Raw genomic sequence first — 22,794 nt, 5'->3', positions numbered from 1 at the left:
TGTGCCTCCTTTGTGAGATTTATTTGACTCAATAGTGGTCTTTGTGAGTTTGTGATCTCTTGTAGCCCTTAGTGGCATTTAATTGTTATTCACTTCATTTCATGGTAGGTTCTTGTAGTGGTGAAAATTATCTTGGGTGTGCTCTCTTTGTGGTGGTGGTCTTCAAACTTGGTTCTTCAACCTCAAGCTTATTTTTTCAAAATGGGTGAAAGAGAATTCGCTTTTGTCATCTCCTGCCAGCTCAACAAAAGCAACTACTTGACTTGGATCACAATAATGGAAAACCATATCAAGGGGAAAAAGCTTTGGGGTTTTGTTAGTGAAACCACTAATAAACCCCAACTAAAGCAAACGAGAAGAGAAGGAGATCAAATTAAAGTTATATCCGAGGAAGAAAATGAGAAGGTTTTGCAAAAATATTAAGACAAAATAGAAGATTAGGAGGCCAATAACGCTCAAATACTCTCATGGTTTATGAATACCATGGAATTCAAGATTGTCACCAACATCATCAACTTCAAAAAGGCATGTGATGCATGGATTTTTCTTAAAAGCGCATTCATTTAAAAGGATATAGCGAGGCTATATTATCTCCAAGATAAGATAAGTACTACCAAACAAAGGGATAAAAGTGTAAAAGATTTTTAGAGTCTCTTATCTCCGATTTGAGATGAGATGGCTATGTTGGAACCAAAATGAGAAGGTTTGGTTATTGAGATGAGAAAACAACAAGTTAAAAGAGAAAATCTATTCTCTTTCCTAGATGGTCTTCGGCCAAAATTTGAGCAAGTTAAGTCCTCTTTACTTCGTAAGACCCCGACTCCTTCCATTAGCGATGTTCTTGCTCAAATATGCCAAGAAGAAACTAGACTTAGAATGCATGAGTCTAGTGATGAGGTCCTTGATGTATCAAGACCCAAAAACTTTGTAAAGACTTATAAACCCCCTCATTTTGAGAAAAAAATCAATGGAGACGGGTATAATAAGGGTGTATACAAATGGGAGAGGATAAAAGAGTGGTAAAATTACTTGCCACTATTGCAAAGAACAGGGCATATAAGGCCGGATTGTCCCATACTCAAAAAAGTGGTCATGGTAAGTGAAGTCTTCAATATATGAAGAAACAAGAAAAGATGGCCACTTCAATGATTTGACGATTGCCCAAAATTGTGGAGGCCGTTTCATAAATCCTAAAAGTCACTCCCTCTAAATCTGGTGTCGCAGTCTCTTGCTATTCTCTTCCAAGTAAGTCCTCTTAGATTTTAGATTCGAGAGTCTCTTTTCATATGACACATAATAAGTCATTACTGTCTTATTGCACTAATTCATATTTTTCATGTGTGTCAATCGTCGATGGTACTCCTTTAAAAGTTAAAAGTATAGGAAATTTTTACAAAACTACAAGTGATTCAAATAAGTTCTTTATTTCAAATGTTAGACTTATTCCAAAACTTGATTTAAATCTTCTTTCGGTTTCTCATTTTTTTATTATGGGTGCAACGCCTTCTTCTCATCTAAGGCTTGTTAGGTGTAGGATCTCTAGTCAGGGAAGCTGATTGAGCAAGGCCATAGATATAATATCGTGTATTTTCATACTTAGTTAAATTCATAGACCGTTGAAAATTTGGCCAAGTGTTGTAGAAATATAGGTATAACCCTCGATGTTAGGGTGTGATATTTGAGTCTAGGCTTGGCCCAGGTCTCATCAACAAGACCTAAATGAAACAATTAAAAGGTGATAAAAAGTTTTATTTTTGACATTTAAATTCAAGTGAAATTCAGGTTAAATTCGAGCGAATTTTGAAGGCAAAATTCGAGTTATATATTGTTAAATGCATCTCGAAATTCTGAGTATAATGGTATTTTACTTTTTTCGAATTTGAGCAAAGGTTGGCCCGAAAATTACATTTTTTCTCAAAAAAGACGGCTTCGACGGGTCGGGGCCGGGGCCGGATTTGGATCAGATCGAATCAAATAAATTAATATGAATCTGGACTTAGTCCAAGACCCATATTAATAAGGAATTGATCCAACTTAAGTTCCAAATAAATTTTGGATATGAATTTGGATCTTGGATTTGAATCCAAAATCTAAATCCAATTAAAATATGACAAAGTTAAAAAGACTCCCAGAGGGATAATGTACTCTTTGAAAGCTTCTTGATATTTAATTAGTAATACAGAATTAATAATTTATTAATTTATTATTAAATTATAATTAATTCCGAATTTTAAAAGTTGCTAATGGTGGGACTCTAGAGGAGTCCACACTTGCCAAAAGACAAGAATAAATAAAAAGGAGTAACAAAAAAATGAGAAAAAAAGAAAGGTTTGAAAAAAGTCAAAGATTGAAATTTTATGGGAATAGGAATGCATGTTGGAGATGGACTCCCATATGAAAAGTCCAATCTCCAACACAAAATAGAAGGTGCTAGAAAAATAAAGGGGCATTCTTTCTATTTAAACCAAAAGAAAGGAAAGAAAGAGAAAGAGAGAGGAAAAGAGAGAAAAGTGAGAAAAGTGAGAAAGAAGAAGGAAAAGGAAAGAAAGAGAAAGAAAAGGAGGAGGCTTTCATCTATTTTTCCGATCTTCCAAAATCTTTTTCCGGTCTTTTCAAACTTCAAGAAAAGGTACGGGTGTTCTCTTTTGATCCGGATGAGAAAAAGAGCCTAAATATGGTTTAGGCAATATTTTTTAAGGGAACCATGGATTTTATTTTATTTTTTCATCTTTTAATCCATGGAAATCGATATAGGCATGTCTAGAATATGTGTATTTTGATTCCTACGTTTATTTTTGCATGTATTCATGTTTTACAATATATATACACATGAAGAACAAATGTGTGTGTGTGTGTGTGTGTGCATCTGATGTAGTCCTTTTTGCAAGACCTGTAAATTGTTATAGGAAGCTGCATATTAGAAGGAGCTGTCTAACTTATACTTGTTAAATTGGACATGGTAATGCTTCTTTGTAAGATGTTAAGAAAACCATAATCTAAGTGTGTTGTACAAGACAATCCTATTGTTTGCTAATGCTATCTTTTGGTTCCCTTGACCTTTGGCCAACTGTTCACCATATAGAAGTGACCGTGTAACCGTGAAAGTTGATTCTGGTCTGTGTCATCAGTACTTACAATACAGTAGAGTTATTAATTTGGGTTCTTAAGGACTGGTGTTCAAACTTCAAAGGATCCCCAATAAGTTTGGGTTACTTGTGTTGGGATATTTGAAGTATGTACATTACCTTTTGATGCACAGGTTTGAAGCCTCCTATTTATGGAAGCAGATCAGGTCATGCTGAAAATGAGCGTTTTTGCTCATGCTGACATCGTGGCCATCCGATTTGCATTTTAAAAAGCTCAAAAGTCCACAAAACCACGTGGCATTCATCCAAAATGCAAACAGACAGCCACGATGTCCGCATGAGCAAAAACGCTCATTTTCAGCATGACCTGATCTGCTTCCCTTATTTATAAGGATCAAAAAAAAAATTATATTTCTGTATTTAGGTTAGCAAGCAGCCCAGCCGGTTCAGGTTCGGCTGGGCAAGCTTAAGCCCTGCCAGGCCCAGCCGACCTGTGTTCGTCTGGGCATGTGTGTGCAATCTCATAGGCCCAGGCCCAGCGGAACTCGGTTCGGCTGAGCATGCTTAAAAAAAATAATAAGGGGGTTTTTACTGGTTTAAATATTCAGATTTTCGCTTATCATAACATGAAATTATGCACATGTTATTTCTTGATTTATGCATGTAAGACATTCAGAGTTCTATATACATGCATTGGATTTCTTTATATATGTCGTGGTGTAGATTTTACATGATCAATGCCTAGGTTCATGCATGATCAAATGTTCAGAATTTGTGCAGCTGATGGTCAGATTTGTACATGATAAATATTCCGATCATGCATATTAAATGCTTTGTTTGAGTTTGATGAAAATTTTGTGTGTACTTATTTTCAGATATCCTCATAAGGAATGATTAGGCTATGTATCAAAAGTCTAGTTTTTGCATGCTTATGATTGATTGACAATGCATGGTCAATATTTCTAATGCAATGTTACTCATATATACATGTAAGAGGCATCTGCAAATCCTGAAAGTGATATTGTTCTATATATGCATATTCGCATGAATGTTCGCATGTTGAGCATGAGATGATTCATGAAAAGAAACATGTATTACATATAATCATGTGAACGCATGCATGTGAAATTTGTTATTCATGTACATTCTTGTTTAATATGTATGAATGTGTATTTGAAAGTATGTTAAATGAATGCATAAGTGGCATGCTCATTATGGTTTTTGCATTAGATGCATCAGTGGTCAAAAGTGGATCCCTACAGGCCGTGTGGGCCTTAAGCAGGTATTGCTCTATGTTTAGTTTTTCTTATGAATCACAAAAATCAACTTAATGTACCCTATTTCATGTTATAATGGGTCCCGTGATGAATTTCGCATGCTGATTTGCGAAACGAACATTATTGTTTTGCAAATTGATTTTGCAAAACGAAAATTGTGAAATAAATAATTTCTTTTAATAAAAGAGATAAAAAGAGAAAACAGTTTAATTAATGGTTTTATGGATATCCCTTCTTTAGTTTAGAAATTCTGGACTGCAGTTTTAGAAAACTGAGGATACTAAAACTCCTTGTGTGTTTTGTGCCCCTGAACCCAACTAAGTAGTTTACCTCCCGACCACGGTATTAGGGAGATTCTGTCACTTTGCCTGTGGGTGGTGTGTAGACACAGGTGTTGTTATTGGTATACCCAAAAAGTGGCATTAGATGTTGATTTTCTTGTTGTTTCAGCATTAAATGTTGATTTATAATATTCTGATGGATGGTGTGGATTTCTGATATCAGTCGAGGGTTAAGTGTGAAACCCAGTAATAAAATACAAATGTGTGCTAAGCTACAACTAAGAACCTATCTTGACCTCAAAAATTGTTATACCCGTTTTTTAGTATCCGTTGGTTATGGTAATAAAAAAGATGAACTAAATTTGTGTACATTTAATAAAGACATGCATATAAAAGAAAACTGTGATAAAAGATAATAAGTTACTCATGCATATGCATTGATATCATGCATATTCTTGTTATGTATTAGATCATGCATATTTATCTGTTCCCTTGTTTTATATTAATGGTTCTATGATAATTGATCCCTAATGCATTACAATAATTCTCTAATGCATGATAAATGTTTCGTATTGCTTAATAGTTATTCTCTATTGTTTCATAATTGTTTCTTATTGCATAAATGGTTATTTGAATAATAAATTTTTTTAATTGTATTCCTCAAAAATGTTGCATGAATCTTATTTATTTTATTTTTATTTATTTGATTCATTAGAAAGACTCGTACACTGGATCTATGATTTTGACACCCTTACTTTTATCTTTTTTACAGCCTCTGAGACCCATTGAAGAGATCTGTTGCTACGAGTGTTACGCGACTGCTTAATAATTTTACTTAGGGACAGAGGGTCTCTATTTTTTGGTTTATTTACATTAATTTATATATTGTTCTCAGACTCTATAATTTAATTAATGAAGTTGGTTTGTTTTCGTTGATGGTAATGTAAGATCTCTTGGGGTTGTGGATTGGTTACGACCGTAAAGGCCTCGGATCTCTGAGAATGTTTCAGCAAAATGTTAAAAAAAATCACTTTTTTTAACGGGTATGCGTTGGGGTTGTTACAATAGAAGAAAAGACCTTTACTATATGGACTCTTTATGTCTACCCAAAAATGCTTTTTATAATCATGCCCAAGAAATTGATTTAGATCTTTAGCATAAACAATTAGGACATCAAAGTACATCCAAACTTTCTCTCTTTCCATTTTTGGAAAAAATTATAAAAAAAAAAGAATATGTACGTAAAGATTGTATACTTGGAAAAATGCAAATGTTACCTTTTGGATCTAGAACTTCTTTGACTAATGAAATTTTTTAATTGGTGCATTCAAATGTATGGGGTCCCGCTCCCGTTATGTCAAAAAGTGGTTACTCGTATTATGTTACATTCATAGATCATTTTAGTAGACATACTTGGATTTATTTCCAACTCAAATCCAAAGTTCTTTTATGTTTTAAAAATTTTCATGAATATTAAAACCTTTCGCTTCGGCTCTAGTAGAGAGTTTCTTTCAAAACAATTTCAATCCTACCTAAAAACCTAAGGTATTTTACACCAAAATCATGTCCTAGGACCCCTCAACAAAATAGAATGGGCGAAAGAAACCATCGCCACATTATAGAAACTACTAGACCATTACTTATTTCAAAGGAAGTTCCAAAGTGGTTTTGGGCTGAAGCCGCTCTCATCGCAATCTATTTGATAAATAGAATGTCTTCTCAAATTTTAGAAAACAAATCTCCAATTGAAATATTTGTTAAGACTACTCCCGATTTGAAAAGATAAAGAATTTCTTGATGTAAATGTTTTATGCTTCTTGAAAAATACAACAAATTCTTTCCTAAAGCTATTGAATGTGCTTTTATTGGATATATTGATAATCAAAAAGGCTATCAATGTTATTATTCAAAAAATAATAAGCCTTATGTATCTAAGAACGTTACTTTTCTTTAAAAGGAAAAAAGGATTTGATTTTGAAAAACCTAAGGAAGATTTTGCTTTTTTTGTTGACTTATTGCCTAAGTTCAATTATGGCAATAATGACAATATAGTTAATGATAATGTTGAGCAAATAATGAAGCAAGAGAAGAAAGAGAACCGACTCAGACTTATACAATACTCTAGAAGTGACAATCGAGAGCATCCATGTACTTTTGAAAAATATAGTCAACTACAAAATAAAGATCCAAGTGTTAGAAGATCTGAGCAAATAACTAGAATTCCAAGTTGGTTTGTTTCATATAATCATTTTCTCCAAACTACAGAGCATGTCTTGTAGCAATTCACTCATATTATAAACCATCCAACTATAGAAAAGCTAAAGATATAAAATGGATCGACGCTATGAAAATAGAATGAGATGCATTACATAAGGCCCATACTTGGAAAGTTCAACATCTACTCAAGGGAAAGAAGAAAATAAGGGTAACGGATCCCTAGAAAGATACAAAGCAAGATTAGTTGCAAAAGGGTATTCCACATAATACGATATAGATTATGAGAAAACCCTTTTCCAGTGGCTCATATGACCACAATTAGGACTCTTGTTGATCCTTCGCTTGGTTTGACTATTGAAAATGGTATGAATCTTCATTTTTGAAAGGCTTTATATAGGTTTAAACAAGCTCCAAAAGCATGGTATGATCGGTTTAGTAAAACTATAATAAAATTTGGATTTAAATCATTTTATACTGACACTACTCTTTTTATAAGATCTACAAGTACTTCATTCATCATATTGTTCTTGTATGTTGATGACATGATCATCACAAGAAATGTTCAGAAGAAAATTAAAGAAATTAAATTATGCTTAAAAAATCTTTTGATATGACTGACCTTAGTTTTTTGAGATATTTTATAGGCATTGAAGTAACATATTCACCAAGAAGATATATTGTCTCAAATAAAGTTTCTTGTTGCACGTTCAAGAATCAAAGACAAAATATATCGACACTCATGACTTAATAAATGCTAAAATGTGAGTTGAAGACGGAGTCTTATTAGATGATCCAACTCCTTATAGGCAACTTATCGAATGTTACTAGACCATATATTGTGCATGCAGTACATATGCTAGTATGTTTCAATATGCGCCTATATCAGTTCACATGAGTGTTGTGTTAAGAATAGTTCGATACATCAAGAAAACTATATCTAAAGGGTTATTTTTATGCTCTTCTTCATCTTTAAATCTATATTGATTCTGACAAGGGAGGAGATCTCAATAACCAACACTCAACCACAGGTTTTATGTGTTTATAGGTGATTCTCTCATTTGTTGGAGATGCAAAAAATAGCATAAAGTGTCTGTCTTTCACAGAAGCTGAACATAGGGTGATGGTTACAACAACAACCGAGGTCGTATGGATGAGATCCTTGCTTTCAGGTACAGGGGTAGTTGTTTCAGAACCTTCAAAGTCATACTGTGATAACAAAAGTGTCATATATATAACCAACAATTATATATTTGATAAAAGAACAAAGAATATTGAGATGGATTGCCACTATGTTCGAGAAAAACACTTGAAAGAGACGATTAATTTATCATATGTTTAGTCCGAGTTTCAGATAACAGACTTCTTCACAAAAGCTCTTCTATCAAGAGTTTTGTTTCTTAACAAACTTCTAGTGATCTCATCGTAAGTTTGAGGGGAAGTGCTAAAATACAGTATATATTCTTTTCTATTTAACTGATATATGTATATCTATACAATATACGTATATCAAGCATATTTTCGTCATTTAATGTCCTATAATAGAATACAATCCTAGAGTCCTTTTTTTATTTTTTATTTTTCTATTTTTTATATTGTATGTCGGTTGGGAGGTTGGATAGATCCTAACGGTCATTAATATGAATGTTGGAGGCAGTCCAATGTCCCTCTTTTGCATGTGAGTGTCTATAAATAGAGCATCACTACCTCTTGTTCTCTAATGCCTTTCAGAAGCATTTGGTGTGTTCATATAAAAATATGCATTTTTATATTGTTCTTGTGATATTGTATGCCTCCATTGTGAGATTGTATTTGATCCAATAGTGGTCTTTATGAGTTTGTGATCTCTTGTAACACTTGGTGGCATTCCAGTGTGACTGTTATTCACTTCATTTCAACTATAACGGAACATGAAAAGTGAAAAGAATGGATGATGGGACACTCCAAGATTATGTTTTGGCTTATTAATAGTGTCGATATCCAAAAGTGTTTTAATTTGGTGAAATTTGAACACGCCAATGGTGCTTAGAATTATCCCAAGCACATGTACTAAATGAAGGACATTGGATATATATGCAATTTGCAAGACAAAATAAGGACGGAGACAAGGGGATCGGACTATTAGAGAGTGCTACAATGCTCTCACCGAGTTATGCGATGAGCTTACTTTGCTCGAGCCTAAGTGGCATTGCCCCTTGGACATGGAACTCCGCTAAAACAAATTGGTGTGGAGCACTTTTATCAATTCGTAATGGATTGAGATGAGAGTTTAAAGCTACTAAATCGGTTCTCCCTAGGGCAAAGATTCCTACCACAATAGATACTATAGAAGAGCTTAGCATGGAAAAAATAGATTGAGAAAGCAAGCAATAAAAAATGATGGAGATTTGGTCTTAACCATGCCTAGGCCGGGAACCAACACTCTTTCTTACAAACCACCTCACTTCGGAAGACAAAACAATGAACATGAATTCAAAAGGAAAATCATTTGCCATCATTGCAATGAGCAGCCACATGCATATTGTGTCCCAAGTTAAAGAAAAGCAGGTTGCCTCGGTTGGGCTATCTCAAGAAGCCAAGAACATGGGAGGTAATGGAGAAAAATTAATCGAAAATATGTCCTTGTCACAAGTGGTAGAGGCGCTTTGTCCCCCTCTCAAGGGACATCTTCATCATCCGGAGCCATTTGAAGCCATCGTCTCTTCTTTCTCGGATCCCAGTATGTCTCCTTGGCTCTTAAGTTGTGGCATTTCTTTCCACATGACCCCTAGTTCTGATATCTTGGCCGAAAGCCAACAAAATTCAAATGAGACTAATGTTTTTACCGTTGATGGCACTTCCCTTGAAATCAAAGGTGTTGAGGATTTTGAAAAATGTATTGAAAACTCAAAAAAAAACTTTATTCTAAAAATTAGTTATGCTCCAAAATTAAATTTAAACTTTTTTATCGGTTTCTCAAATTTCAGACCGTGGATGTAATGACTCCTCATGAAATGGTTGTTGGGTACAAGTTCATCGATCAAGGAAGCTGATTGGGGAAGGTAATAGAGAAAGAGACCTTTTTATCGTGCTATTGCATGTGTTTTCTTGTTACATGGTAAAAAGCAAAAGGGGTTTGGGTGTTTTGATCCTCAAAATAATAAATTATATGTTTCTCAAAATGTATCATTTATTGAAAATGAAAATTATTTTGATTCAAAAATTGTTAAGTGATCAAATATTCTTTCTTGCTTGATTTTCTTTGATTCGATCACTTAGCATTTTTCAAATTAAACTAATTTTAATTTTCAATAAATGACTCATTTCGAAAAACATATAATTTACTATTTTGAGGATCAAAACACCTATACCCCTTTTGGTTTTCACCGTATACCAAGAAAAGACATGAAATAGCACGAGAGAAAAGTTGTGATTGTGAGACTCATTGTGAGTCTATTGTTGTTGATAACAATTAACCTAATGTTGAAGTGGATGGTCAACATGTGGAAGATCAACCAAACGTGGAAAATCTTATTTTAGACATTTTAGATACACGAATGATAAGCCTCCATGTGCACTTGAAAAATATTCTACGAAAGAAGACATTCAATCTAGGCATTCATCTAGATATCTTAAGGCCTCAAAAAAAATTTGTTTCCTAAGAATCCTTTTCATCGAAGTATTGTACTTGGCTTGCCCTCATTCACTCATATTTTGAACCAATTACCTATATGCAAGCCAGAGAATATCCAGAATGGGTTGAAGCCATAAGGACAGAATTAGAAGCTTTAGAAAAGGCATAAACTTGAAAATTACAAGACCATCCAATATGAAAAAAACCTATTGGTTGTAGATAGGTGTATAAAGTCGAAACCAAAAGTGATGAAACCCTTGAGAGATATAAAGCGAGATTAGCTGACAAGGGATATTCTCAAAAGTACGAAATAGATTATGAGAAGACTTTTGCTCTCGTTACCCGGATGACTATTGCTAAAACACTTATTGCCATAGCTTCAATTAGAAACTGGTATATATATATAAGATGGATGTAAAAAAATATATTTTTAAATGGTGAATTAAATGAAGAAGTGTACATGAAAGGATCTCCAAGTATGGACATTCCCGAAAGGTAAAGTCTTTCGTCTACGCAAAGCTCTTTATGGTTTAATGCAGGCTCCAAAGGCCTAGTATGATGGGTTAAGTAAGCTTAAGATTGATATTGGTTTCAAATCAAGATTTACCGACACAGTTTTGTTTGTTAAGGAAACTAATGCATGTATGATGATTTTGCTTTTTTACCATAATGATATTATTATCATTGGTGGACACAAGTAAGGAGTTGAAAAATATAAAGAAACTTCTTAAAGACAGTTTTGAAATGACTGATTAGGGTAATTTAAGATATTTTTTAAGAATAGAAGTAGCTTACTCACCTAGAATATATTTTTTGTCCCAATCTAAATTTGCTAATGATATTATTTTCGGGTTAAGAATCTCATATGACAAGAAAGTAGACATTCCAAAAGTAATTAATGCTAAGATGAGAATTGATGATAGAGAACCTCTTGATGATCTCACACCTTATTGATCGGAACTCTCTCTTATTTAACCATTATCAGATCGAATATTGCTCATGCAGTTCATTTTGCAAGTCAATTTCAACATGTTCTCACTTTAGTTCATATGGGAGCAGTGATGAGAATTATTAGATACGCTAAAAAATCTACTTTTAGAAGCTTTTTTTTGTCTTCTTCATTAGAATTAATTGCATATACTGATACTGACTAAGAAGGTGATTCCAATAATAGGCACTCAACCATGAGTTTTTTTGTGTTTGTAGGTGATTCATTGATCTCGTGGCAATACAAGAAGCAACAAAAGGTCTTGTTGTCCTCGACTGAAGCAAAATATCAAGTCATGACAATTACCACTATGGAAGTGGTATGGCTTAGAAGACTACTGCCCGACATGGGAGTCGAATTGATTGAAGCATCCAAAATGTGTTGTGACAATAAAAGTACCATCTACATCACCAGCAATCATACGTTCCATGAGAGAACAAAACATATTTGAGATGGACTATCACTACGTGAGAGAAATTCTTAAGGAAGACAATTGAGTTGCCCTATGTTACATCGGAATACCAACTGGCAGACTTCATCATAAAACCTCTCTCAACACCATGCTTCCATTTTCTCCTTGACAAACTTTCAGTTGTTACATCGTAAGTTTGAGGGGGGAGTGTAAAGTTGTACACACACACACACACACACACACACACACACATATATATATATATATACTCATGTATGTATATGTATATGGTATGTATATGTATATGGTATGTATAAATTTATTTTTTGTATAATATATTTTTGTATCTATTTTGTTATTTTTATTTTTTATTGTAACTAGGGCTACTAGTCTAATGGATTCTCCCCCCCTCCCCCCCCCCCTCTTGTATTATGCATGCTTTAAGCATTTTACTCTAATAAAATTAAGTTTTCAAGTGTGTGTGCCCTCTTGTACCCCTAGTGGCATACTTGTAAGCTCGTGTGCTTGTGATCATGACCTTGGTACCAGTGGATTCATCTTATTGGTGATGCTTCATTACACACGTTCGTGCACAACAGACATGCTGGTTTGCTAATTTAGAAACATCCAAAAATGTACGTTTGATGAGATCACTTGAAGTACAAGAATGTTTTTTTAAGCATACCTCTGTATTTATGATTCCATTTTGAGTACTAATGCATTTTTTGAATGAATATGCATGTAAGGTATATTCGCTACAATTGTTTTGTTCACTCATGTGTATATACAGGTATACAGGAAATAACTAAAATTTATGATAAGCTAAGTTTCAAGAACCCTAAAATGGTTCTAAGGTTCTGGTATCCTATAAACAAACCAAACCATAAGTTCCTTGTCCTTTTCATTCTGTTGATAATGATAACAAAATAGATATGATTATTCATTTATTATAGAAGTCCAATGTAGGATCAAGCAAGCATCATCCCGTATGACTGCACTCCACTCAAATCAGATACTCCCAATGGAAAACAGCACCGTAAATGTTTCCATTAATTTTACCTTTTAAAACTCCAAGAGAACAAGCACAATCTGATGACAATTAATGGGCCAGGCTCAGGCCACTTGTGTAAAACTGCACTTGTTTTCAAAAAAAATGACATGACAAGGGAATGCTAAACTAGAGTGTCATCCAGTGATTATTCACTACTACATGAAAAACAGAAAGTAGCATGACGATATGACACAGGCATGCATAACACAAACTATTAAATTACATACCTCACAGCCATCAAGAATTAGTGATTTAAGCATTGGACATCCTCCACCATCAGAAAAAACATCACAAATAGAGTTTTTGAGGGATTCACACTCACTAAGGTCCACCTCTTGCAATATTTGACATTGCAACTGAACCGAGACTAAACTCTCCTGTTTTTGTAATGCCAATTTCTGCATGGCAGATAATAGAGTTAGTTTCAGAATGTCATTGAACAACAAAGTACAATGGTTAACAGTGACATTCTTTCCATGGAAACCAACCTGAAGAGCATTCGAGGTGATACTGATCCTATTAAGTACAGGACAATTACATACACTAATGGATGAAAGTGAAGGGCACCGCAAGTTCAAATCAACAAACCTGCAAAGAAAACATATAAGTTTTGATGCACCTAAGCTTCATGTAAAAAAAGAAAAAAGGAAATTACTATGTAGGAATCAAAAGCATAGTAGCATACTTGCGGCAATGGACAAGACTGATATTACGCAAACGTGGCAAGTCTAAACTGACAGAAGTCAACAGCCAGCAGCAGTCAAGCTGCAATGCCTGAAAATTTTCAATTTTACCAGTAAAAACAATGGACAGCATGCACCATTGCAAAATAAACCATTAATTTAATGTTCATCGAAAAAAAAAAAAAGGAACACAACTGACCTCTAGCATATAGCAATAAGACAAAGCTGCCATGGAAGCAGAGTTAAGACCATCACAATTACGCAGATTTAGATCTGTTAGCAGTGGTAGTCTGACAGACTTCCCAAGATGACATACTATAGAGTGTCAAAAACAAAACAGAACAAAGTCGAAAGAAAGGAGAAGGCAGAGGAAAAAAGTTCAAACCTCCAATGAGATATTTGGGCAATAAGATGCATCAAGAACACGAAGATTTGGGCATGCAAGTGAAATTTCTCGCAATGTTTCATCAGTAACAGAAGAACAATTTGACATATCTAAGGACATCAATAAAGGGCAAGATGTGGCAACCGAGCGTACTCCAGCATCTGAAAGTTTGTTGCAGAAGGCTATGTTCAATTCTCTAAGTTGTGGACAATTGAGTATAGCATGTGTTATGTTGGTACGCTTCAAGGACAAAGTTTCTAGTTGAGGACATCTGTAACATGCCAGGGTTCAGAGCCAGGAATACAACATGATGCAGTCAATAATTCAATACGACTCAAGAAGTTAAGCATATTAATCTCCGCACCTTATTGAAATACGGCCTACATGACATTTTGTCATGCTAAGATGGTGCAACCTGTCATGGCAAACAGGTGTTTCTTGGATACCATTACCAAGATTGGATTCTGTGATGTCCAACTTCTTCAAAGCAGGACAATCAAGTAGAGCATGAAAGAAAGCATCACCAAAGCGTCCTCTGCCCAAAATTAGAACCTCTAACCTCCTGTAGAAGCAAAAACTAAGTTAGCAACATTACATAAAATTGGAAGTGCTCGGAAGCAAGATGAAGAAACCATCATAAAAACAAGCAATAGCATATGTAAAGAAGCCTACCTAAGAGAGTTCAATGCTTTCTGAGCAAGATCCTGAACAGCAGGAGTACCAAGAATGTTCACTTCTGTTGCATTGGGGTATCGACTGCACATATCTGCGACTGTATATGTGAAAGATAATTAATAATCTAGTCTAGAACATAACAAGGTCAAACAAGATGTGAAACTTGATATCAGAAAGAACAAATATGAACAGGCATCATATCCACATGATTCCAATAAAGAGATGCAAACAACAGACTTACACTGTAGTGGCATAATATTCAAGTTTTTAAAATCCAAACGTCTCCAAAAGTCTTCATGGGCACTAGCCGCTCGCCATTGCCTACACACTCTAGCAGCACTACAGAGATCAATGTGGTTTAAGAATGAAAACACCTGCCACACATGAAAAACCCAATTTATGAATAAAACACAACACTTAAGTCAAGTACAAAAAAGGCAAATGAAAGAGACAGAAAGCATACCATGTGCAACAGATCATCAGTCAGGTCCATTCTGATGGCATAATCCTCCAACTTAGAGCTATCACTCTCATCTTCTTCATCATTTCCACGACCACCATCAGAGTCCATGGGACGCCTACCTTCATCAAGGGCTGAGTTGAGGTACACAGGCATTTCACCTTCAGATTGAACAGACATGCACTGAGAAAGACTTTGACCTGCATCAGATGGTGATGCAGACATACCAGAGTCTGCAGAAGCCATGGCTGAATACGTGCATGCCCTAAGAACAAGCACCAAATACTTCCGTCAGAATCCATATAGAAAACCCATGATAAGCACACTCCTAACAAATTTATGAACATACTATCATATAGAAATTCACCATGTTTATGAATGACAGTTTGCTTAGATAGTAAATCATGCCTAACAGCCACAAACTAGGAGATGATAAAACAAAAAACTAAGAACACATGCTACTAAAATAAATCAACACAAAATAATAAACTTCTTTGTAAAATACAGTTGCTGCATGAGAAACATAAATGATTAAAATGCAAGTGAACAAAAATATGCAGAATTACAATATAAACATAATGGTGGGAATATAAACTAACTCAAGGTAATTTGCTTGCTCATAAAATAATAAAAAAACATATCTTCAATGTCAATGAACTTTATAAGAAACAAAGTGTGAACATACATATAAAAAGTTACTATCTGGAAGCCACAGACATTCCAAACATGTAAGATTTTCAAATGAAGCTGCTAAGCAGAGAACCTACCGATGGTACATGGTAAGCCTGCACTGTGATGTGCTGAGGTACAACAGGACTGTTCTTTTAATATGAAAATGAAATATGTCAAACACTCCAATTACATTGGTAACTGTGCATGGTTTCAATGCATTAGTCTCCAATTTACTTCCACTTTGTTTTTTCTTGTACAGAAACTGATTGTGTTCATGGTCAAGGGGGCAATACAAAGATGTTTTCGAGCTGGGACAATACAAAGATCTCAATCTTAGTTGTCAAAAGCGGTGCCTAGGTACCGCCTAGGCAGGCTGGGTGTTGGGCTACTGCCTAGGCTTATAGATCTAGGAGGTAAGGCTTTGTTTTCTCGTCAAGGCCTTGCCTAGGTGGTCCTCGCCTAGGCCGTGGGGAAACGGATGCCATCTTTTTGTTTGTTTTTTTGTTTTTCTTCTTCCTCCTACCCCAAACCCTTTCTTTTTTCTTTTCTCCTTTTCTTCTTGTTCTTTCTTTTTTTTCGTCTTTCCTTTTTCTTTTTTACCTTCTTTTTTTTCTTTTTAACTTCTACTTTTTTTCTTCCTCCTTTTGCCCCTCCACCTTCTTCTCTTTTAACTCTCTTCTTCTTCTTCTTTGTCTTTATCCTTTTTCCCTTTTTTTTTCTTTTTTCCCTTCTGTTTTCTCTTTTGAAATTTTCTTCTTCTTCCTCCTCTCTCCCCCCACTCTCTTCTTTTTTTCTTCCTTTTCTTCTTTTTCTTTTTCTTCATTTTTTCCCTTTTTTCTTTTTTTCTTTTTTCCTTCTTTTTAGCCTTTTTTCCTTCTGTTTTATTTTTGTTCTTTAGATGCATGCCCATGTTTTTCACACACACACACACACACACACACACACACACACACATATATATATATATATATATATATATATATATATATATATATATAGATAGATATAGATATATATATATATACATATACATATATTCATAAAATTTCATGTGTTGGGGGTGCTGTGTGTGTATATATTGATACATTATACAATATAGATATGCTAATTTTATGATATTTTACATTGGAGTATACATGTATGTTTAATTCATAATAAAAATCATATATTTGTTACTACAATTAACTATTTATTGTAATGTTTATGCTTTTCTTGATATTTTGTTTTCTTGGTCCTGCCTAGGCCGACTAGTCCTGCCAAGGCCCCGACTAGTCCTTTTTGACGTCGTCCACCTAGGCACCGACGAGCGCTTTTGACAACTAAGATCTCAATTGACATTATCTACTTAACTTTTGTATGAATTTTGAAAAATATTTGGTTATATAGTAAACATGCACTACTATGAATTTCATGACTTGTTAGTTTAGCTTTGTCGTTTAATATGCATATTATTTCATAGTTTGCATTTTTCTTGTGAGATATGCATGTCATTCATAGCATATTATCTTTATTATTAAATGGATATGTCTCCTCAAAGGTTTCCCTAAGGAGTCTCAATGGGCTGAAGCAGAAAACAGAGAGGGTGCTGGGATCCAGTCATGAATGGCCAAAATATTTTCTAATGGTTAAACTTAAGTCCTCATCAAACATATATCAGCTAGTATCCTCATTTATGTCACTTTACAAAATCTTGATGAAGGTAGAAAAAATATGTGAGGTTTTCAAGACCTTTTTTGGAAAGGCTGCAGGAATAGAATAGGTCTTTAACTTATTATCTCCGAGGTACACTCCATATTCATCTGATTGGCACAAATATAAATGTTGAACTGCTCTTCAAATGGTTGTGGCTGCTATTTAGTAATAATGGATATCAAGAAGAAATGTCAATAATAGGCTAGCCTTGTCAATGGAAAGAAAACCATCGCTGGGAAACTGGTACCAATATGTGGGATGGAGAGCAAACTCATTGCAAAATTCAGCGATAAAGTGCAGGTGGAACTCGGTGTCAGTGAGCTTGTCCCGTTTTGGATTGATCCTTGGGCTGGTCAAGACCTACTTCCCAAGATCTTCACCCTTCCCAAACTGCCAAGATATATTTGTTGCCAATTGCTGGTAACAGATTAGTGGCTAGAGTGTTGTCCCGTGGAATCATTCATCTGAAGAGCACATGGTCTAGTTGAATCTAATCATCTAATCTACTTTTCAAGACATTGTAAACCTGCTGTCCAATGGGCCTGTTCATGGTGGAAATGCTTGAAAGATGATGATTTCAGGTGAAGTATTGTCATGAGGAATCACTGGAACAAGGAACAGCAAATTTTACCAAAAAAAGACATATGGGGCCAATGCCTAACTCACGATCATATCCTGTTGATTAGTCTCTTTGGAGGAACAAATAATGCAATCTAACCTGAAAAAAGAGGATTTCATCTGGCTAGCAGGTGTTTGTTGAATTGCAAGGAGGAATCTATCCAATATCTTTTTGAGCCATGCTCTTTTTCAAACAGCTTCTTCACATGGCATGGCCAGATCAACTCTCAGTAAATGGTATAGTTATTAGTTTAAGAACCCTTATCATATCCCCTTGGGCTAAGAATATGCTGAATAAGTGATACCCAGTAAGAAAATAGTGGCTGCTATAAGCATGATCAACATTATGGATGGAATCAAACTCTGGATTTTCTGCAGACAAAAAGTTGAGTGCAGCATCTGTGAACTCGGTTTTTCAATCAAATATTTTTATTGGTCCTAGAAATGAAGTTTTGTGGCTGTAGATTCTGAAATTTGGGAATCTTATCTGTAGCTATTGCTATGCAAAAGTGACTTTTGTGACTGTGCCATTGTTACTTTGTTTAATACTTACATGATTAATATCCTTTCATCAAAAAAAAAAGTTAAGTATTCTGAATTCAATGATCAAAGCAGGGACCAAAAACCATGACCCCATACTTGAAGCTTTCCATGAAGCTTTGCTTCCAAACGACACTTCACATTCCTAAGGACCCAAATAAAACCATCCATGCTTCGATAATACTTCCCTTAATAATCATGGACTGTCAGCTAAACAAACTCAGCCCAGCTAAGCATGGGAAAAGTTATTCTGAACTGCAGGTTCCCTCTCAAAATCTAGGCTTGTGGATTTTCTTAAGCCTGATGAACCTTTTTCCAGGCCAATCCAGGACCACCTGGCTTAAAAATCACATTGCATATGCACAACACATCAGATCAGAATCCAATTAGATTATATATGGATATGAAAGAACTGGTATAATTTTTAAGAACCAGATCATGATTAGATTCATCTGGATTGTTTAAGACCACGCAATGACACCAGACTGGTCCAACTGGCATGAGCAGACAGGCTCTGGGACACAACACGATACACATTCAGTGGGGAAAAAGTACAAATAACCATCGCAACAGCATTCATACAACGAAATCAGATCATTGACATTTAACAACACTTGATCAAAGTCTGAATCCAGATAATCCTTGAATGTGAAAATTAGATCATCCTCAGTCAGCTGAGTCCAATTATTGACAACCCCACTAGAAGGACTTGCCCCTTATCCCCCCTTCCTTTATGCTTTAAATGATAACACTGAATGCATGTAAAAAATTCCAAACCTACCTCTCTGTCTCCCCATGTTTCTTCTCTTGTACAACCACCTTTATTAGCTAATAACAATTCCAAGATATACCTGGGAACTATTAATGATCGAACACCAGATATACTTGGGAGCCTGGTCCAATGGGGTGAAAGGAGCATCTAGGTTGTCAATTTGCACAGGGAGCACCCAGAACATACACAGAAAGCAGGATTGCAGTCAACAAAAGAGAATCTCATGACAATATTATCAATTGTCTGCTTTAGGTAACAATCATAATTCACCACTAAGCAGACCATGGTTTTCATGGTTGAAATAATTCCCATGTGTGCCATGGTCTTGGGAGAGATAATGATCCCAAGCAGACTATACAATACTGGTTTCCACCATCATTATCAAGTACTCCATTGTCCATACTGAGCCACGTTCCACATCCTAGTACAACTGTCTTCATAATTCAAGCCACAACCATTTAACCTGGTGGTTGTAGTGCCAACTGTGGCTTGATTGTTATTGTAACTTATTTTATAACATTATATCAGGTTATTGTTTTCAAAACCTTATGTTTCCTACTATTGTCCTCATCTTCTCAGATTATCTTTCTTCCTTCTCTTTTTGCTGAAAATTTTTATTTCTTGTGCAGATGTACAAATGTTTTAAAAGATGAGCGGGCACTGAGGATGTTGGGAAAACAAATGCAAAGTTGATGGAAGAAAAGTCACAACTAAGGGAAAAGAATGGAGCAGGAATCACATCGACACACAAACAGGGGCATGCATGCAGACACATTCAATCACAGATGTGCAAGAAACCACACACACACACACACACGTCTGAACAAACTACAAAGAGATAAAGCATATTTGAACATGAAATACAAAGAAAGATGGCATCAAACAGAGAATTAACAAGACATGAGCAATATACAAGTGGAAATGGTAGAATGTACCATGCACATTTGTGTCACAGTGATACTCCAACTACTCGTGTCGATGTCACATCCTCTTTATGTGATTTTTAATTAAAAAATTACACAACAATAATGTGTCTTGTGCCCTTTTTAGCATGCCTGTGTGACATAAATGCACACTGTTTTAACAAGTACAAAATTAGCTCAAGAAGTTCTGGAGACGTACAAAAAATGTATTTGGAAAGCGCAATTGACATGTTCTGATCATGTCCCGCTTCATATGTTTAACTATATTTTGAACCCCATCAAGCCTATAACCAATAAAATCATAAACGAACAACCAGTAACCAAACATCAAAAGATTCACACGGCGATAGAGCAAAATAACAAATCAGTATCAAAACTAGATGTCATTAATCATTCATCCCACGACATCAGTGGTAATGGAAAGGGTGATGGCCATGAAGGCACTTATTGTTGTTTGACAGGCTTTGTTGTTTCTGTTGTGGTGTTGTAGTAGTATGTTTCTTAAGAATAAGCACAAGAGAAGAGAAAATAGAGTTCTGGCTCTCCTCACCCACCCAGTAGTTTGCAAAACAAGCATAAGAACAAAGAGGACTTACTGCCACTCAAGAATCTTGGCTCTCTTGTGCTGCATATTGTCACACCCATTGCTAGCCTCCCCCACCCATAAAGGTTGCGGCGATGCACGGGACTTACTCCGAGGGACCTGACCAAGAAGAGACCTTTCTATCTCAAACATGGGACCTGGCTCTCTCAGCAAAGACTTCCCGATTTGTCTCAGCACATGCACATCGTCAGGACCCCAATCCCCTCTCTGAAGCATGGCACTAAACCTCTCAAGGCTCCTAGAAGACCCGACATCCCAATGCCGCTCAGGAACTCCATCCGATCCCCCACTGCCGTTTTGTACAACATGCCTCATCTCAGAACGAGCTGTTGGTTGCCTACCATCTTCCCGAACTTCGTCAAAACCGCTGCATGGATTGGCCGCATTACCCGCATCACCAACAGTCCTCTCAGGAGCAACCTCGTCTGCATTTACATTTGAGCCATCCTCTTTTCCATTCCCCAAACCAAAAGCCCATTTCTCGCCAAACTCTAACCCTTCATCCTCCGAAGAATCACCTTCCATTTCACCTTTCAGAATCCAATCGCTGATATAAGACCCCCAAATTCCCCAATTCCAAACTACGCAGGTGACCGAGAACGAAATACTCATACACTTCACAAAAGACACAAACTTTCTACCACAAAATCGGTCACGGAGATCCCACACAGGAGTCTGCCAAGCCCAAAACCCTTACCCCTCGATCGACACCCGCGTAAATGCGGAAAGCAACACAACCAAAACAAAATAACTAAATAAAAAAGAACCTCCTTTTCCCCCAAAAGAGAAAAAACAAAAAAACAAGAAGGACCAGAATCACCAGAAACCCTGAAATCACAAAGAGACAAAGAAACCCAAGAGATCATAAATCTCCAAATTGGTTCCGAAATACAACAAAACGAGATCTTTTTACAAACAAATCAGATCGATATCCCCACGCGATCCTCGAAAAGAGACGATTCGACCGAGAAACCGTCTCCGATTAAACGAAGAGGAAGAAGAACACAGAACGAAAAGGAGGACAAAGAGAAAACCCTAGAGGAGAACAACGCCGTTTGGGGGCGATGCGGGAGTTAGCGAAAAGATCGGATCTTCAAAGAACCTGATAAGGTTTTCCACCAAAGGATACGCCGACCGAAGAAGAGAAGAAAGAAAAAGCTCTTTTTTGAGGTCCCCGGAGGATTCGATCTGCGGACCTCTTCCCCTCCCTCTCTCTCTCTCTCTGTCTGTGTGTGTGTGTGCGTGGGGAATGAGAGGGGTATTTTATACGGACAGCGTAAGCACGACTGACACGTTTTGCCCCTCTGATTTTCAACTATTTTTTGTCTCCCCCTCCCCCAACCTCACTGCTTCACCCAATTGTGTGATTGATCGAAGTTACGTGATTGCCCTCATAGATTTGTTTCATTGTCTTAAATATTTTTTTTTTGAATTTTTTTAAACCTCACTGCTTCACCCGATTGATCGAAATTACGTGATTGCTCTCGTGGTTTTGTTTCATTGGCTTCAATGTTGTTGTTTTTTTTAGTTGGTTGATTGGCCTTTGGCGGCTTTTGACTTTGTAGCAAAATGCATTAAGAATCATGTGTAGGTGAGGCTGAAAAAATGAGATTCGTGTCTCCCACCAACCCCCTCACATTTGGGTCTTGTTTGGATCGGATCTGAGAGTTTCTGAGACCATCAAACTTCCTTGTTTTGAGTTCTTCCATGGCGGCTAGGAGAGTGGAGATTTAATGAAACGCTGTGGACCACTAACCCCGCCCCTCTGCTGTAGCTCAGTACAAGCGGGTCCCACAAAGGGTTGGGGTTAGTGGTCCACAACCAGCCCTCTCAGACTTAAAGAACCCA

The 22,794-nt window shown here is 36.0% G+C and overlaps 1 protein-coding gene across 3 annotated transcripts in view; it reads right to left on the bottom strand.

Moving 5' to 3' along the window:
• LOC149841137 (F-box/LRR-repeat protein 15-like) overlaps nucleotides 1-22,182 on the bottom strand; it is a 71,740-nt gene extending 49,558 nt beyond the window's left edge. For all 3 annotated transcript variants that reach the window (XM_090003618.1, XM_090003619.1, XM_090003621.1), the window contains exons 1-10: nucleotides 20,939-22,182; nucleotides 15,129-15,390; nucleotides 14,907-15,039; nucleotides 14,663-14,762; nucleotides 14,355-14,552; nucleotides 13,991-14,261; nucleotides 13,805-13,903; nucleotides 13,608-13,696; nucleotides 13,411-13,510; nucleotides 13,150-13,320 (exon numbers count right to left, since the gene is read on the bottom strand). In XM_090003618.1, the coding sequence (XP_089859744.1) occupies nucleotides 13,150-13,320; nucleotides 13,411-13,510; nucleotides 13,608-13,696; nucleotides 13,805-13,903; nucleotides 13,991-14,261; nucleotides 14,355-14,552; nucleotides 14,663-14,762; nucleotides 14,907-15,039; nucleotides 15,129-15,390; nucleotides 20,939-21,558 (2,043 nt within the window). In that variant the 5' untranslated portion in view covers nucleotides 21,559-22,182. The remainder of the gene's footprint in view (nucleotides 1-13,149; nucleotides 13,321-13,410; nucleotides 13,511-13,607; nucleotides 13,697-13,804; nucleotides 13,904-13,990; nucleotides 14,262-14,354; nucleotides 14,553-14,662; nucleotides 14,763-14,906; nucleotides 15,040-15,128; nucleotides 15,391-20,938) is intronic.
• Between the last annotated feature and the right edge of the window lie 612 nt (nucleotides 22,183-22,794).

This window comes from Nuphar pumila, chromosome 4 (assembly GCF_984573655.1).
Source record: "Nuphar pumila chromosome 4, dmNupPumi1.hap1.1, whole genome shotgun sequence".
Taxonomy (NCBI): Eukaryota; Viridiplantae; Streptophyta; class Magnoliopsida; order Nymphaeales; family Nymphaeaceae; genus Nuphar; species Nuphar pumila.
Note: the sequence above shows the minus strand (reverse complement) of the source record. Positions and strands in the feature narration are given on the sequence as shown.